The 18,405-nt window shown below is 41.2% G+C and overlaps 1 protein-coding gene across 7 annotated transcripts in view; it reads right to left on the reverse strand.

The window, feature by feature from the left end:
- The window catches only part of NIN (ninein), a 103,364-nt gene that overhangs the window by 74,722 nt on the left and 10,237 nt on the right, over positions 1–18,405 (reverse strand). For all 7 annotated transcript variants that reach the window (XM_081511318.1, XM_081511321.1, XM_081511319.1 and 4 more), the window contains exon 4: positions 7,095–7,176. In XM_081511318.1, the coding sequence (XP_081367444.1) occupies positions 7,095–7,176 (82 nt within the window). The remainder of the gene's footprint in view (positions 1–7,094; positions 7,177–18,405) is intronic.

Consider the following 18,405-nt stretch of genomic DNA (forward strand, 5'->3'; position numbering starts at 1 on the left):
CCTGAACCCTAGCACCCGACTCCCCAATCAAGGCCTCTCTTCCAGCATCTTCACACAAGATGCAGGTGCCACTTGGAGCTTTAGTGTCCTCCCCAGATGCAAACTTGGAGAAGGAAATGGCAACCCACTCCAGTCTTTTTGCTTGGGAAATCCCATAGACAGAGGAGACTGGCAGGCTACAGTTCACAGGGTTGAAACGAGTCAGACATGACTTAGCAACTAAACAGCCGAATGCAAAGACAGAATTTTAGGAGCAGTCTCCACATGGGTTCTTAGCAATCTGAGTGATGCTTCCTGCTGGTACACAGGGGCTTCTGGGCACAAAGGTAATGGGGTGGCTCTGATTAGCTTTGTCTGGAAGGGGAATGTCAAGGGGAAGGTTAGCACTCCCCCTAAGGGTGCTGAGGGTGGTGGATAGGTGTGGTCTGGCAACCCCCTGGGCTGACTGGTCTGATCAGATGATCTATCCAAGCCCTAAAGCAGGTGAAGACCTGTCAATAGGAAAATCTCTCTGAGTTGAAAATGATGATGAGATTGTTCCCCAACCTTCTCCTGGGAGGCTCAGCCTGCTGATTCCTGTTAGAAGGCCCTGCTTCTTGAGCCATTTGGGGTGAGAAGCCAGAGATTCACGGATCATCTAGCTGAATCCTCCCCATTGTTCAAGGCTCAACTCAAAACTGACTTCTTTTGAACCTGATACAACTTTCATGGGACCTTTTTCCTCCTGTGAATTCAGTGCAACCCGTATATTGATTGCTCCATGCTTAATACTGACTATGGTCATATTTTTCTATAAACATTTTACTTGTTAGATTTACCTACCCAGCTGGACTGCATGCTTTCCAGGGCAGCAGTGCTTCATGGAAAGAGCCCATGGGCTTTGGAGTCAAAGAGACCTGGACCCTTAGTCCTTACTGAGGTGAGGAGTACCTAACATCCTGAGGTTTAGGGAAAGCCACAGGAGCTTTGCAGCGCAAGGGCACTATTCTGTCAGGTGGCCTCTGCCTGGGATTGAGTCCTCCCACCCAGGGTCCTGGGTGTCAGCGGTGGCCTGGAGCCCATGGAACAGAGTCAGGGAAAGCCTCACAGCCCCCAGTCCTGCAGCACATTCCTTCTCCTCATGTGTTGTGACAAGTTAAGATTACTGGCAAACGCACACTGACGGCATCCTGCCTGTTTCAGAAACTGAAGCCGCCTTCATCTCATTCGTGCCCTAATTTTCTCCTCCTTGTCATCTCCTTTCCCTTCACCACTGCGCTGACATGAGGGCATGTGTGCTAAATCACTTCAGTTGTGTCTGATTTTTTGTGACCCTATGGACCGTAGCCCACCAGGCTCCTCTGTCCATGGGGATTCTCCAGGCAAGAATATTGGAATGGGTTGCCATGCTCTCCTCCAGGGAATCTTCGTGACCCAGGGATTGAACCTGAGCCTCTTACATCTTCTGCACTGGCAGGCTGGTTCTCTACCACTAGCATCACTGACACACCAATTCTCTAGGACTCCCTGCAGAAAACTACCATTTTCAGGTCCCTGGTTTGGAAACCATCGCATACACTGGAACTGAAACAAACTTAGGTCAGCACAACTTCCAAACAAACAGTTTCATTATCAAAATTCTCACCAGACTTATTTAATTTTAAATAACAGTTGTATCCTTTTTACACATACACACACATACATATATTTTTTTTTTAAGTGCCTTCTTGCTCCTTGGAAAGTCATAACAATAAGTATTCTTCCAGAGGACAACTGAATAGCTGCCTAGTCTTTGATTATACAGGTACATCATAGCTTGCCTAACCAAAATACACTGTCAAAAATTTCTGCTTGAGGGCTTCCCTGGTGCTTTAGTGGTAAAGGATCTGCCTCCCAGTGCAGGAGACATGGGTTTGATCCAGGAAGGTCCCACATGCCTCAGGGCAACTAAGCCCATGAGGCACAACTACTGAGCCTGTGCTCTAGAGCCTGTGCTCCGCGACAAGAGAATCCACTGCAATGAGAAGCCCGTACCCCACAACTAGAGAGCAGCCCCGCTCTCTGCAACTAGAGAAAAGCAGCTGTAGCAATGAAGACCTAGTGTAACCAAAAATAAATAAATAAAATTACTTAAAAAAAACTTCTGCTCAAGATAGATATATTAGTATTTTAACTATTTTAAATGACTATCCTTACACACACATAATTATTTCCATAGCATAAAATCTGAATCTGGCACTGATTGGCCAAAAACACTTTTATAGTTTTTGATGCTTCTTGTTTTACAAAAATCCAGGAATGTCCCACTATTTTACACGACCACCAGTGGATGTGAACATTTCTAGTTCCCTCTCATCTCAGGAAATGAGTCCTCACACTGTCTTTTGATGGTGGTGGTGGTGGTTAGTGGTAATGCCTTTATGCTGCTTTTAACTTTTGAAGAAATCTTTTTGGTCCTCACTGATAGCATCCCATATATACCAAGGGAAACAGGGACTAAGTTCTTAACTGAAGAGAGGACAAGAGGACACTCCTGCTGGCCATCTGTGCATATCTTCTAAAAACAGGGCCCTCAGCCAGAGTTAAGGGCCTGGCCCACGGCCCCCAAATACAGCTGCAAACACAAATCTTCAATCCGTGCAAACCGGGACCTAGCCTGCTGTCTGCTTCAATGCACACTTGCCAAGTGAATGAGGAGGTATTTGTTTATTATATTCACAGCTTCTCCAAAATACAAGGAAAATAATTAGAAATAGGGCAGTTTCTGGAGTGAAGAATGTTTATTACCAACAAAAACAAAAAGCAAAAACCCAATCATCTGCCTTACCTTATTTTTCTAATGGTGTAGCTTTTCCAAACCTGAGATTTTCCTCACCAGATAAACAAAGGAAAGTTATTTACATTAACAGTACGAGGGGAGGAAGCGCTTGCTGCGTCATGCTAACATCTACCACAGAACAGAAACCTACTGCAAGATGCATCAGACAAGGACAAAAGTCTCTGGAGAACAGATCTGGACAGCGTAGCCATGTAACTATGTAGCTTACAGCCATGTAGCTTGGAGCCCGTGTCAGCATCTCCGTTACCCAAATTCTATAATCCATAAATAATAATTAAGGTGTCCCTCCCTCACTCTAGGAAAATAACTTGAAAATTAAGCTGCACACATAGATGTGGGGGAGCTCTGCCATCGGTGATGTTAATCAGTTTGGAATCCACAAAGGACTCCCTACATCCCCAACCCATTTTTCTGACTTCATCTGAATTTTAGTACTTTCATTGCATTGTTGTTACTGAGTATTTAGGGGGAAAACTCTCTCTTAAGAGTTTTAGAATCATAAACATCAGAGTTAAAAAGATGCTGAAAATTATCTATACCCTCTAATTTTAAAAATAAAGACACTGTACCTCAGAGATGTTAGAAATGCCAGAACTCAAGACTGTGGAAATCATGACTTAATTCCATCTCCTCTGAAATCCTATTATAGCTTTGTTTTTGTATTATTTATACATAGCTGTCTTTTGCTAGAAGAATAGGAAAGCATGAACTATACTGGCTCTTAAGAAATAGACCCTTGTAGTGTCAACTTATTTTGGGTGAAATTTTACAGAAATACAGAGCTAGCTTTTTCATACACGTAGATGTCATTTAGATATTAGGAGACAACTCTGCTGAATCCTGAAGTTGAATGGATTTTAAGTATTTTCTACCTTCACATATGAGGTAACCAAAGACCTCAGAAGTTTTAATGTATAAGGCCACCCAATTAGGGGAGCATGGGGTGGCAGAGAGTTGGTCACCACTCAACACACATGCCAGTATTACATAACTCCTGGTTCAAGGGTGTTTCTACCATATCAGGCTGGATTTTCTATATTATAGTCAGGTGCAGCACTGGATATTTTTAATTTATAAAAATCTCGGATGTTACAAAATATCAGTTCATGACTCATTCAGTGTCAAAGGCTGTGTACTATGACCCTCTTATTTTTACTAATTTAAGAGTAATTTTTCCTCTCAAAGTCTAGTAGGTCCATTGATTTCAAAATGTAAGACAAAAAGACCATGGCCCTAGCCCCTTATGGTGGAAGATGAACTAAGTGCTGAACAGCCAAGTAATGCTGAGGACACAGACACCCCAGTCACTAACGATCAGGTGAAACTTGCTCTTCTCTGCTCCTTCCTTCTGCTGCTGGCCACTTATCAGAATCTTTCTGGCCAGGCTGCACTGACTGAGACTGCGTTGCCCCCAGTTCATCCATCTGAGGGTGAACACCCTTAAACCAAAGCCTCCTGGACTCCCATCCCTTGGTGATAACAGTGTTAGCATCTTTCTCTGCCCCTATCTGTGAGACTTCAACTAATCCATATCCCTCTTTGAGTCTCAGTTTGTTCATGGATAAAATGGCAGCATTCACTCTAGCCCTGCAGTCATATAGTCTATGACTGAAGGGATTGTTATGTTGATAACAGTTCAAACCAGTCAATTCTAAAGGAAATCAGTCCTGAATATTCATTGGAAGGACTGTTGCTGATGCTGAAATTCCAATACTTTGGCCACCTGATGCAAAGAACTGACCCACTGGAAAATACCCTGATGCTGGGAAAGATTGAAGGTGGGAGGAGAAGGGGACGACAGAGGATGAGATGGCTGGATGGCATCACCGACTTGATGGACGTGAGTTTGAGCAAGCTCCGGGAGTTGGTGATGGACAGGGAAGCCTAGCATGCTGCAGTCCATGGGGTCACAAACAGTTGGACATGACTGAGTGACTGAACTGAACCATGTTCGTAAAGGGGAAAGAGGAGGTGAACCCAGGTGGCCTTTTGATATACAGCATTTAAGTCCTGATCCTTCTTTCTCTGCCTCTCTCTAACCAAGCCAGGCAGCCTGTAGGGGTGGAGTCACATATTTGACTGGGTGGGAGAATGTTTGAGTGAAAAGAAATGCATGATCCTCAGAAACAACTGGAAGGGCCAGGGAGTGACAGGCAAAAGTTAGAAAAAGCAGAGATGCTCAGGAACAAAGGAATGACTCAGCCTCATATGAGATAAAGCACTCTTAAGGCACAGGCTCAATCCTAGATTTTATCCTTCCAGGTCAAATGTTTGGGAAGTCAGATACATGCTGGAGGAAATGCTGTCAGTAAGTCCTTTGACGCTTCATTACACTGACTTGGGGCAGCTCTGTAACAAAGGTTTGCTGCAGTCCACCCAAAGGATGGAGCACACAGTCAACTATTAAAAACCCCTCTGGAAGATTTGTCCAAATGATGCCTCCTGCCCAGCAGTGAGGCACACATATAAATCTGAAACCACTGACTGGAGTTGAACTTACAAACCTTTCTTTCAAACTGTTACCAAGCTCAACCAGACACTGTCTACCTCTTTATCCTATGATTCAGATCCCAAGATGGTACAGTTCTACAGGGAACCCTTCACATTTGTGGTCTGTATATTTATTATGACAATTTTCTGTCAGGTATCAAGAACAGGTTTTGAAGAAAGAGCAGCAAAAGGATGAGAATCAGGGCAGCCTATTCCAAACTGACATGAACACCCATTATGGGCAAAGAGAAGAACACTGAGCTTAAGTGTATGTTACCTATGCTCGCATGAACAACAATAGATGGAGTGATGTCACGACAGCTCTAGTTAGGGTCCCTAGATCTTACACTATTTTTATCAAGATGACAATCTTAAACAAGTAAAACTACTAACAAAATGTGAGCAAAAGAACAAAAGTCCAGGTTCCAGCCCTGAGTGACCTACAGAAATTCTATTTTTAGTCTGGAAAACCTCTAAGATGCAATAAACTCCCTTCCAGGCTCACTGGGGGCTTGCAGAGAGCTCTGGCAAGCCTCAGAATTAACAATAACCTTAATAAAAAGGGGCAGACTCAATCCAAACCCAAAACACTGCTAACTTCAGAGTTCATACATATGACACAAATCTGGAGCATTTCAGAAGGTCTGATGAACTGGATCACCAGTGAGGATAAGACAAGAGTTCCCACCTGTGCTTCCAAGTAGGTCATACTGAATGACTGCTTATAGCAACAAAATGTTAATGATCTCTCCTCACTCTCAAAACTGGACTATATTTTTAGTGTTCTCTTTTTTAAAGTCAGGTTTATTGAGGTATAATTTACACAGAGTAAGCGTAACCTTTTTAGAGAGCAATTCTGTGGGTTAGAAAAAAACTTGTAAAATTTGTGGCCACCATCACAATCAAGATATAAAAATGGTTTCATCACCCCCAAAATTCCCTTGTGTGCCCCTTTATAATCAACCTCTAACCCTAGCTTCTGATTTTTAAAAACCCAGACTGTATTATAATATAAATTTCAACACTGTTTAGACTTCCCCTTAAATATTTACCATATATCATGGATCCTAAGACATTACCCCCAATACACACACTCCTAGATTTGAACATTCTCAAATTATGATGTGTCTTATAATCAATGGCATTTTACCATTATAACTGAGAAAAAATTTTCTTTTTAGGAGCATATAAATAATGATGTGTCATAATCTATAGTGCCTTAAAAAATCAATGAATATAATATTAAGTTTTCATTGAATACTTACTATGTGCTAAGCATCCTACTGGGCACTAAAAGTACAAATATGAACAACATGGACCATAAAGAACTATCACTCAAGATGAGAGAGAAAAACAATTATAATGTGGTCCTGTCTGTAACACAGGGCTATCCACTCACTGGGACTAAATAAAATTACCCACCCTTCTTTCAGACAAAATTCTGCCCCAGTTCATATTGTTTCATGTTCACAGGCAATCAGGAGGGAAGAAGGACAATTCAGTTACACTCTGCTCATTCTAGGAATGAGTTACGGCCACACCATCTGACAGATCTCCTGGGAACAATCCGGTGATTTCTCCCCTAATTCGCTGCTGTGGTAGAGAAGGCTCTTCCTAGTGTGTGACAGCTGCACGCCTTTTATGACCACATCAAAAGACAAGTCACTCCAAATAACCGCTCAATCTGGGGGAGGCAAGTACTTCACACACATGCCTCAAAGTCCCCAGATTCTCCCCTGGACAAATTTTAAAGCAGAAGGAAGAGAAGAAAAGTTAGCATCCTTACCTGGTTCTTCAAAGTGCTCTTCATTTGATAGAGTTCTAGACAAGATAAGTATTAATGCTTCTTTAAACTGGTCAAAATGCACCTGAAAATAAACAATTCAAAATAAATTAAAAATGTTTTCCATAGCCTTAAGGAAGCAAAGCCATGTACAAGGTTCCAGAACCATTTGTTAGCATGCTGACAGCCTCAAAGTGAGTCCTAGAACCTGTTTTTGTTCTCGCTTCTTTTCTCTAAAGCACTAAAGCAAAAATGGGATGATCATTTTACACACCAGAGTCACCAACACTAATATCAACATTTGTTCAACCCTGAGGGGGAAAATTACACAGCAAAATCCTCTTTATAAACTCAGAAGAAGATAGGTTTTGAACTCAGTTCCTTTTATTTTTCTGAACAAGACCAGAAGAGAAAGATGTTAGGTTAGACACTAGAAAAAATTTTCCAAGTAAACGACCCTTTTTAACAATGTGCCAAAAATGCTTTCATCTCTTAAGATATTCTAGAAGAGAATAAACTACCTTTGGAGGATGACTTGAAATACAGCCTTGCCTCAGGCAAGTAGATGATATTTATCTCCCAAGGCCCCTAATTCTATAAACAAGTAGAAATCAATAGCATACACAAAGGATAAAAGAACCTTGGGAAGCATTCTGCCGAATTCTTAAAAATACAATTACCTTGACTGAAGTAGGACGGAACCTGAGTTTTACTTAAGTTAATACTCAGAAGTGGTTATTGAAGCTTTATCTAATGTTTTGCGAGTACAATTTTGCACCAATATCCTTATCAGTTTCCTTGGCACATAAGGGAGAATCCCTCTGCTCTTGGTGTGGTCCACAAAGGGGACTATCATTTGGAACTTTCATTATTAAAAAGAAAAAAGTGGGGGAGGTTTGTACAATTCTTGAAAAAAAACAAACAAACTCAGAACTGGGATACTAAAGGAGTAAAATGGTTTTCTTTATAGCCAAGTATATTATTCTATAACTTAAATTCACATGATCTCACCATGGGGCAGAAGCAAGAGATGGTATTTCTTCTCACCATAATTATGGTTTAATAACATGATACCTATTTATACAGAAGCCCATATGTAAATACAAAGTTGATAAATTCATAATGTGTGCTGCTGTGGGTCTCTTTGGGACATCATTACAAAACATTACCTAGGAGTTTAAATATAGGTGACAGATAAAAACCACTTCTGAATTAAATGTGGAAAAGCAGCAAACCTCATTAGTTATCTAAACAATAAAGGAAACAAATCATATGTCTTATTCATGCAAATCAATGCAAAGGAGAGGAATCCACTGAGATTCATGTGTCATAAAACTGTATATGCTTGCAATTTACCACACTCCCCAAAGTGCATATGATTTCTCTACCACATTCATTTTGATTACTTGAAATTGCTTTCTAAATCATAGTCCTTTAGATCACACAGACTAAAAATCAGCATATTTATGGAGCTAGAGCAGAAGTCTATTAAGGAAGGGCGGGCATCTGCTAAGGAGCCAGTGAAGGGTTAAAAGATCATAGAATTATAAACTGTGCTCATTAGGTTTCATAGCTGACAATCACAGAAATACATGGGAGAGGAAAGAGGGCCAGCTTTTGCCAGTGTCAGATGTGCTTCAGGCACTGTGGCATCCAGCTTCAGTTAACCAGGGGCAAGACCATCTTCCCAACCAGCCAGTTCACAAACATCACATCCCAAGCCCCTCCTACTCAGGGCATCTACCACACTGGCATCTACTACTTCCGACCAGGATCATGCCTTCCTCTCAGGGTGGGCAGGAGAAGGGTGAGGAGCGAAGGCTCTATATGCCTGAGCCAGCTGGTCGGAGGTTCTGACTCTGGCTCAGCCACTCACCTGCTTCTGTGAAACGGCTCAATTACGAAACCTCTCCAAGCTTTAGTCTGCCTCTCTTGAAAAGTGGGGCTATGGAACAACTAATTTTTATGATTCATTCAGCATATATTTATTGGGCCACTGCTATGTGCCAGGCCCTATCCTAGGCCCCGATGATAGAGCCTCCATATTCTCAGGAACGGTTACAGGGAGTCAGGCAGGTACTTTGCCAAAGCATTGCATGTATTTTATGTTATGTATGCTACCATCCCTCTCATAACAGCTTTAGGGAGATAAAATGAGAGTTACATAAAGTGTCTCAAACTTCCTGGGTCTTGTGCTGTTCAGTTCAGTCACTTAGTCGTGTCCAACTCTTTGCAACCCCATGGACTACAGCACACCAGGCTTCCCTGTCCATCACCAACTCCCAGAGCTTGCTAGGTAGTCAGTAGGTGGTAGTAGCCACTACCAATAGGACCAGTAATGGAGTGACTCTTTTCACCACTTTCACAGAGAAATGGCCATGTTTTCAAGCAAAGCGACTGACCGTGAGTGAACCAGCCGGCCGAGTGCAGGGTGGGGTGAGAGCAGATCCGGGAGCCTGCCTCCCCCAGGATCTGTGCAGCTGCCCAGCACCAGAAAAGCAGATCTGGTCTGCTGTGTTTGGGGACCCCAACTCCATGATTCTACTCTCTCTTAGGGAATCAGGAGGCATGACCAAATGAAACTGGAGTCCCTCGTTACCACAGTTAGTTAATGAGTTGAAGAGAAGGAGGCTCCTGTTTCAAAAGGATGGTTCCTGCTTTGAGACTTTCACATCCTTTATACCTGACTCTGTGGGGCTCCGCTGGGTCTTCTCAAGGTGGCAGTTTTGATAGAAGTCATTAGAAAGAGCCCTTCAGAATTTTGTCCTAATGTAGTTCAACCCAGTGAGGACTAGCCACACAGATAACTCAGGGGTCTCTGTATCTCAAATTTACTCTCCCAACCCCCACTGCTAAATGGGAAAGAGATTCAGTTACTAGAAAGTTATATTAATGCAAGTCCTGGGGGCATTATTGTAGGTTCATTCTCTCCTGGACATTTAGCCAGCTGACTCTCACAACATCCAGGAGAGACAGGCCCCTATAAGTGTGTTATTAGTCTGTTTGATAGTGTCCCATAAGTCCCTTCTGTGGTCTATGTCTGTCTTTTGTTCCTGGGATTAGAAGAATTTTATTGCCCTATCTCAAGGCAGGCATCCTTCCGCTAAACTGAAAGGAGAGAGGCTCAGAGAAGGCATGTCCTTTTCCAAGGCCGCTGGTCTTGCAGTGACCGAGTACCAGAACTCGGGCCTTCTGCCTGGACTCATCAAAGTCCAGCCCCCTGCCCATCCCAGTCCCCCTTCACTCCTGGTCTGACCTCTCAGGGAGATCTCTCTGTCGCTCCAGGTTACATCCTCAATTTTATACACTGTCACCTTGTGTAAAGCCAGACACTGAGGCTTCAGAGGACACGAGAGCAAGAGTATACATAACCTCTGCCCTCAAGTGGTTTACCAGCTACAGTCCAGACCCTAGAGGGTGGGAGCAGGGACAAGAGAAGAAAGTCAATTAGTAACTACAAGGCTGAAACTGGCAAACGTTTTGAGACCCCCAAAAAAACGAAAGAAAAAATAATTCCACTGTATGTGTGTGATTTTTATTTATATATCTATATCTATCTATCTATCTATCTATATATCTCACGACTTCTTTATCCATGGACATCTAGGTTACTTCCATGTCCTGGCTATCGCAAACAGTGCTGCAGTGAACACTGGGCTACATGTGTCTTCTTGAATTATGGTTTTCTCAGGGTATATGCCCAGTGGTGGGATTGCTGGGTCATATAGTATTTTTATTCCTAGTTTTTTAAGGAATCTCCAGACTGTTCTCCATGATGGCTGTTATCAATTTACATCCCCACCAACAGTGCAAAAATGTTCCCTTTTTATTTAACCATAAAAAGGAACAAATGTGAATAAGCTGAACTGAGGTGGATGAACCTAGAGCCTGTTATACAGAATGAAGTAAGTCAGAAAGAGAAAAACAAATACTGTATATTAACACATATATGTAGAATCTAGAAAAATGGTACTGATGAACCTATTTGCAGGGCAGGAATAGAAACGCAGATATACAGAACAGACTTATAGACATAGTTGGGGGGAAAAGAGGCTGGGGTGAATTGAGAAAGTAACATTGACATATATACTGTGTAAAATAGCTAGTGGGAAGCTGCTATACAACATTAGGAGCCCAGACTGGCACTCTGTGATGACCTAGAGGTGTGGGATGGAAGAGTAGAGGGAGGCTCAAGAGGACGGGGGTATACATATCTGAACATGACTGATTCATGTTGCTGTATGGCAGAAACCAACACAAGACTGTAAAGCAATTATCCTCTAATTAAAACAAACAAACAAATAAATAAATGATCAGCAGCTCTTAAAAAAAAAAAAAAAAGCTGGTAGGGGGCTCTGATAAAAGAGCTTGTCCTAGTAGGCCAACAGGGAAAAGAAGGACAGTTTTTTGACATCTGACTTCTCCAAGATATTCACAGGCAGAGCTTAAAAGTTTCCCAAATGCACTTAGGATGTATTAAATCAGCTACATTTTAGAAGGAAAAAAGTTTATAAAAGACTAAACATGATTATTAACTCAGGGGTTCTTCATAATCCAACATTGTCTGTCTGAGTAACCTCTTCTTCCTCCACAAAGAGAACCTACAGATATAAAACAAATACCTGGCAGGCTGATCAAAACAACTGGAGCAGCTGTAAGTCTTAAATTGATCTTTATTTTCCTTCTTGTGAGGACAGAGACATTGGACTCTCTGCCTTAAACAGCAGTAAATTCCACATCTTTCAAGAGAGTTCTCTAATAGAGGCATGGAGAAGGAAATGGCAACCCACTCCAGCATTCTTGCCCGGAGAATCCCAGGGACAGAGGAGCCTGGTGGGCTGCTGTCTATGGGGTCGCACAGAGGCGGACACGACTGAAGCGACTTAGCAGCAGCAGCAGCTAACAGAGGCAGGTGACTGCTATTTTTCAACGGTACTCATAATTACTGATGGGGCAGAAAAGCCCCTCAGGGCAAAACTCAGAACCAAAAAAATGTGAATAAACGCCCTCTATTGTGAAGAAATGAGCATCTAAGGGCTCACTCAGTTCAGTCCCTGTAATTTTTTTTTTTTCAGTCCCTGTAATTTTTAAGTACCATTTTTATCCTCCCAGGTAGTTTTACAATTGTGTTCTGTTAAAATTTAGAAGTCTTCAGAAATATTCGATGTAATTAAATCTCACATGGTAACCAGGTTTGATAGCCTTGCGTACCTTGGTAGGTACCCCCTCATTTGAATAATAATTGCTGCCATTCATTTTACAAGCATTCCTATATCTTGTATGCCTCAAAGGGCAGTTTGCAGCAATGGAAAAATTACATGACTGACTAAAAACACACATGATATTCAAACTAAATTAACAGGAAGACTAGTCAAGTCTGATATTTTCTGTCATGTGTCACCAATGCTTAATAGAAATTTACTTCATCTTTCTTCCTCTCCAAATATCATAGGAACGCTTTTTGAGAAACACAATTTGCCTCTCTGAAAAAAAGAATTTAAGCATGGCATAATAAACAGATGCTATTTCAAACCACACACACAAAACCCTGCAACAGGAAACAGAATGAGGAACTTAAGTTGCATAAATCATCTCATGCAATCATGGAGATCAGATGTACACCGGTTTCCCCATGTGAGCAGGCAGCACTACAAACAGACCCAAGATGAGAGGGCTTAAGCCAGCATTCAACATAGTGCACTTATTAGACCAAAGGCCTAAGTAACTCTCATCACACTTAGGAGGTTTGCATCTATTAATACAAGGAGAAATCAAAGAAAGGACTTTCAAAACATTAAGTGTTAGCTGAAATAGGTATAGAAATACAGACTCACCAGAAGGTTGATGTAGAGGAAAAAACCATTGACAGCATTATGCAAAGAGAAATGACACAGAAGAACAAAGAGACCTGGTTTTGTAACGAAAGATTCAGTTACAAAATATTTTCTTCTAAATACAGCATTTGGGTTATTGCACCTTAAAAGTCATTTACTGAAAACAATGTGGAGAGAGGCCAAGGCCATTTTAAAAGGTGGGTTTGTAAACCTAAAGCAACCATATAAAGTTGTACTCCAAGACAGTTTCAAGTTCTACCTACAGATGGAAATAGATACAAACCACCGCCACTCAAGAGAGTTGCTGGCTATTCCATTCTCCAGTTGAATGAGCTTTCTCAGAAAACCATTCCTGGGAAGTCATCATATGTCAAAACCCTACTCTCAGTGTGTAAGGGATAGAGGAGGGGAGTGTCCAGAGAGACATGGGACACAGTAGTTACCTACTTGCCTGGCTCCAAAATTAGCTTCTGACACATACAATCTAAGTCAACTTCATCACAATCTAATAAGGAGGATATTATTTTTTCCATTATACAGATGAAGAAACCGAGGCTCAAAGTACCTAAGATAATGGGTATACATGGCTAAAAAGCAGCAGGAATCAGTACCTGAACTCAGGTCTGATTCAAAGACTGCTTCTATAGCATATGGTCTCCATGTGGTGGGTGTGAGGGTGAGGGGTGGGAGGTGGAGGGTTGAGAGCTGGAAGGTGAAGGGTGAGGGCGAGTTGCAGGGGATGGAGAATGAGATCCATATTTGTATATGTGGAGTCTGAGGAGAGATGCATTCAAACTCAAGGACTGGAAAATCTGGGTTCCCATCCCAGCACTGCTTCAAATGAGTTGCCTGACCTTGGACAAGTCATCATCCTTTTTCCAAGTTCTGGGTTCTAGGTTTCTCTGTCATACAGATGGACACTGAAGTGTAAAATCTGTGCTGGACACTGAAGAACTTTAAGTCCCTTCCATCCAAACAAGAAGCTACTCATAAAAGTATAAGTGGAATACTGTAGAAACCTAATGACCATTCCTGATCATATCATCATATTTCTCTGGTGAGACTGACAGCCATTACTGAAATAGAGTAGGCAGAAAAGAACAGCTATTTAGCACTTGCTCCTACCTCTGGTTGAGAATGGAAGGTCTTTCCAATGGGCTTCTGGAAGGCCTGCCCTTCCCTTTGCTCTTACTTTATGCCAGACTAATGCCTTGGGTCACAGTACACAACACCAGAGGCAATTTTGTGGTGAGGCTGATAAGAAAGTATTAATAAAGAAAAGTAGCAAGTCTTGTAATCTCTTAATCAGGTCTTCTTGTCTATAAATGTGAATTATAGATCCTTAGGAGTTCAAATCAACCCCAGATGACATGGTTGTAAAGGAATGGAGTGATGGTTTACATAGAGTCACAAAACCAAAACAGAACCAGAAAATATCCCTCAGAAGTACAAATTATCACCACCAGAAAGTACTGCTGTACTTCTGATCCACTTTTCAAATGGTTAAAACGTGTATTGTTCTTGTTGTTCAGTCACTAAGTTGTGTCTGACTTTTTGTGACACAAAAAGTGTCAAGCTCCCCATGCCAAGCTCCTCCATCCTTCACTCCCTCCTGGAGTTTGCTCAGATTCATGTCTGTTGAGTCGGTGATGCTATCTAACCATCTCATCCTCTGCTGCCCCAGTGAAAGAAATCTTACAAAGCTTAATGAAGTGGAAACAAACAAACCAGCAGATCACCATATAAAATTAAACATGATGTTTATAAAAGAACTCCAAGCACTTGAAAATGAAAAGTGGGAAAACTGGGTGGAATTATATATTTGTACAGTTATCAAATTTTAATGCAAAAATTCCAAAGTGGCTTTGATGACCAAAGTCCACATATGTTTGGTACTCTTTGGAAACCAGGGGTAAGTTCTGCTACCACATGGTTTGTTCTGATTCTAGAGAGTGTCAAGGATGTGAGATGTTAATTCTTTATCATCCAGATTCATATTAAAGAGGACATCAGGGACACTCAGGAGGCAGCTTTGTCTCAAAGTTAATATGTTCCATAAGGAAAAGAAAATGTATTTTTAAAACTGGAACTAACTAAAGGCTTCAACAAAAGCAAGGTAAATTATTGTCTTTATGTTCTGATTTCTAATAAAGGAGGTACAGAGGAATGTGGAAACTCTTCATTTAAAAGACAATAAACCGGAAGCACCTACAACTGGAATCAACTGCTTAGATGAAAACTTGGTTTAATAAGTGAGCTAATATGGTTCTCTTTCTTAAATCTTTGTAGCACTTACTCCCAGTACTATTCACCTACCAGGAATGTTACCTAATCAGTCTATAAGTTCCTCAGTATCTTGAGGAATCCCTTGTCTTGGGGTCTGACCCACCTGACAGGTGCTTACCTGATAACAAAGATACAAGTAGAGCTCTTTTGATAACCTAGTGGGAAACGTCTATCAGCAATGTCTTCTTTCCTTTAAATCAGTGATCCACAATCTCTGGGCATTTCAAACACTTACAAGATAACTACCAAGTGCGTGCATACTAAGTTGCTTCAGTCATGTACAACTCTTTGTGACCTTGCAGACCATAGACTGTCAGATTCCTCTGTCCATGGGAATCTCCAGGCAAGAATACTGGAGTGGGTTGCCATTTCCTCCTCCAGGGGATATTCCCAATCCAGGGATTGAACCTACGTCTCTTGGGTCTCCTGGATTGGCAGGCAGATTCTTTACCACAAGTGCCACCTGTGAAGCCCACCCAACATGGTCAGGGGAATAAGACTTCAAGTTATAAAGCAAGAGCAAAGAGGGCAATCTGAGGGCCAATTAATAAAATATATAAAAATGGCAAGTTGATTTAAGTTAGTTTCCTTAATTAACTGTCAAAAAAACATTAGGCTTAAAAAAAAAAAGAACAAGAAGTTACAAAAGATGGATAAGATAAAAAATAAACAGATAATATTCATATTCTTAGGTGAGGGGGGAAATGCTTTTCACCATATTTCTTTTTCAAGAAAAAAAGATTAATTCAGCCTAATTCCAAAGGAGGTAAAATTTATTTATTTTGTTTTGTTTAAAAATTATACTTGGAATTCTCTGGCGATTCAGTGGGTAGGACTCGGCACTTTCACGGTCAAGAGCTTGGGTTCAGTCCCTGATTGGGATACTAAGATCCTGTAAGTCATGCAGTGCAGCCAAAAAAAGGGAGTGAATGCATCAGTTCTTTAAAAAAGAAATTATATTTGTTATGATATAAAAGAAAATTAAAACCACGAGCATGCAGGAAGCTGATGGACATTAATGTACTCATAAGCCAATTTAATGGAAAAGTTTACAATAAACATAAGTTGCACCCATACCAAAAGGCCATTAGAATGCTGATATATGGGACACATGTAATACATATTTGTCAAATTAATGAATAGATGAATATACTTAGGTTTGTCACGCTATTATTCTTTCTCCTTTTTTATTAAGCCAAACTGCTAACTCTGACATATTTTCCTATAAATACCATCTAAAGAGAGGGAAGATGCTGGCATTAGAAACAATTTATAATTTTATAATTCTACAACTTACGATCCCTATTTAATATATCGTGGTAGAACTTAGAATTCTCCAGTGAAGTCTAAGGAATTTTTTTCCTTACAATTTAAAATTGTAGACCATATAGAGTATCTTAACACATATGGCGCAGTTTATGTGATCATCTGAGAATAATTCAGTTTCATAAAAAATGCAAATTTAACAGTAGTACATTAATTCATGCCAACTCTACTCTCAAGACAACCACCAGGGACCTTCCCCATGAAATCAATATGCATACATCTATTTAACTTTTGTCACTGGATAAGTAAATATCACGCTATAGACCACTTAGGTATTCATTATTCACAGGCCAAGAGCAAATTTAAAAGTGGGTTGGTAGTGTCAAGTTGTTAACAAATCAATCAGTAACTGGTCCACTGTTTTAGTCTGCCAAATGAGGGCAAAGATGCACAACATCTGGAGAGTGGGCTGTCAATCTGCTGCCAAGGAGCAATCTGTTTACAGCAGAGAGTCTGTGTTTCACTGGCTCTCAAGGAAACCTGAAGTCATATTCTGTCTTCTCTGGCTTTAATAAGCATGATACTATCCCTCAGATACCGAGAGGACTCAGATCCCCAAGAACCACAGTGGGAAATGAGATTCTGTTGGCTTTCCATAGTGTCTGAGATGGAGAAAGAACAAGAAAACAGTTGAGTGCCTTATATGATGAGGAGCAAGTGGTTTAATTCTCAAAGCTCCCATTTTGGTTGCTTTCAAAGCAAGATTTTTGCATTTTTTTTTTAAGGGATCACATGTATTTATAAGCAGTTAATCCTCCCCCAAAGTTACCAAAAATGGTTTCATTTTTGCAAAAATCTCATACTTTCTTTAAGTATGAGTCCTGTTAGATGCCACCTTCATGGTGGCAGAGCCCTGCTAAATGCCACCTTCATGGTGCCAAGCCCCTAAGAACATCATCCCCTGTACATTAACTTCAGGATGCTCACCACTCCTATTTCCCATCACAGAGAGCCAATACACCGCCCTATGTCTGAGGTCACCGGCCCAAAGTTTCAGTTAAGAGACAGCGAAAATGAAATGCAGAAAAGGAAGTTTGGTCACTAGAATAAAGCTGAGCTTCACAGTTGCTTCCTCAATTTATACCATGTGACAAAAATAAACATCTACAAAGTGTCAGCAACGGCAGCAACAGAGCTCGAAAAGTATTGCCCATTTTTCCTTCTCATCCATTCAAAAAACCAATAGCAAGATTCAACCCAAAGCCAAACAAATGATGCTCTCAATTTTAATTATGAGAATTGAAGACACTAGCAGGTCATGACATCCTTCCCACTAATAGCAAGAGGAACCCCTTTTCACCTCTTACTCATCTCTGTGACTTGATCTACAGGGAAAACATGACTATTTGTTTTCATAGGTAAAACTTAACATCAGCACACACGCACATCCCTGCTGGAAGCAAGTCGTGCTGGGTTTTTAATGAATCTGCACAGTATTTATTTACCCTCCTGTCTTATTTCCTGGGTGAAAGGTTTAATTAATGCTTTATCCTACAAACAGTCCTCACAAGAAATAGCTTTATGTTTATAGTTTATAGACGTCCTAACAATGAGCTGCTCTTCCTGGGAGGGCAGTTTTCTCACTGTACATTCCATCGCTTCAGTGGAAATCTCAGCCCCCTCCCTTGATGAGTGTGGAGTCCATAAAATGCGCCACAAAGAGTTGGAAAACATCCTCGGTACCTTTTTCTCTTCTCATCTAAGATGCTCAGTGTACACTTTCACTCCAGAGCACAAATTAAAGCAGGCCCTGGTCACCGCAGCAAACTGCACTGCTGTGTCGCTCCCTTTACGTCCCCCACCCCCACCCCCGCTGTTTATCAGGTTAACAGCTGAGAGCGCACAAGGTCAAAATGTTACAAACAAGT

This window comes from Giraffa tippelskirchi, chromosome 7 (genome assembly GCF_054371585.1).
Source record: "Giraffa tippelskirchi isolate mGirTip1 chromosome 7, T2T-mGirTip1v1.2.pri, whole genome shotgun sequence".
Lineage (NCBI taxonomy): Eukaryota > Metazoa > Chordata > Mammalia > Artiodactyla > Giraffidae > Giraffa > Giraffa tippelskirchi.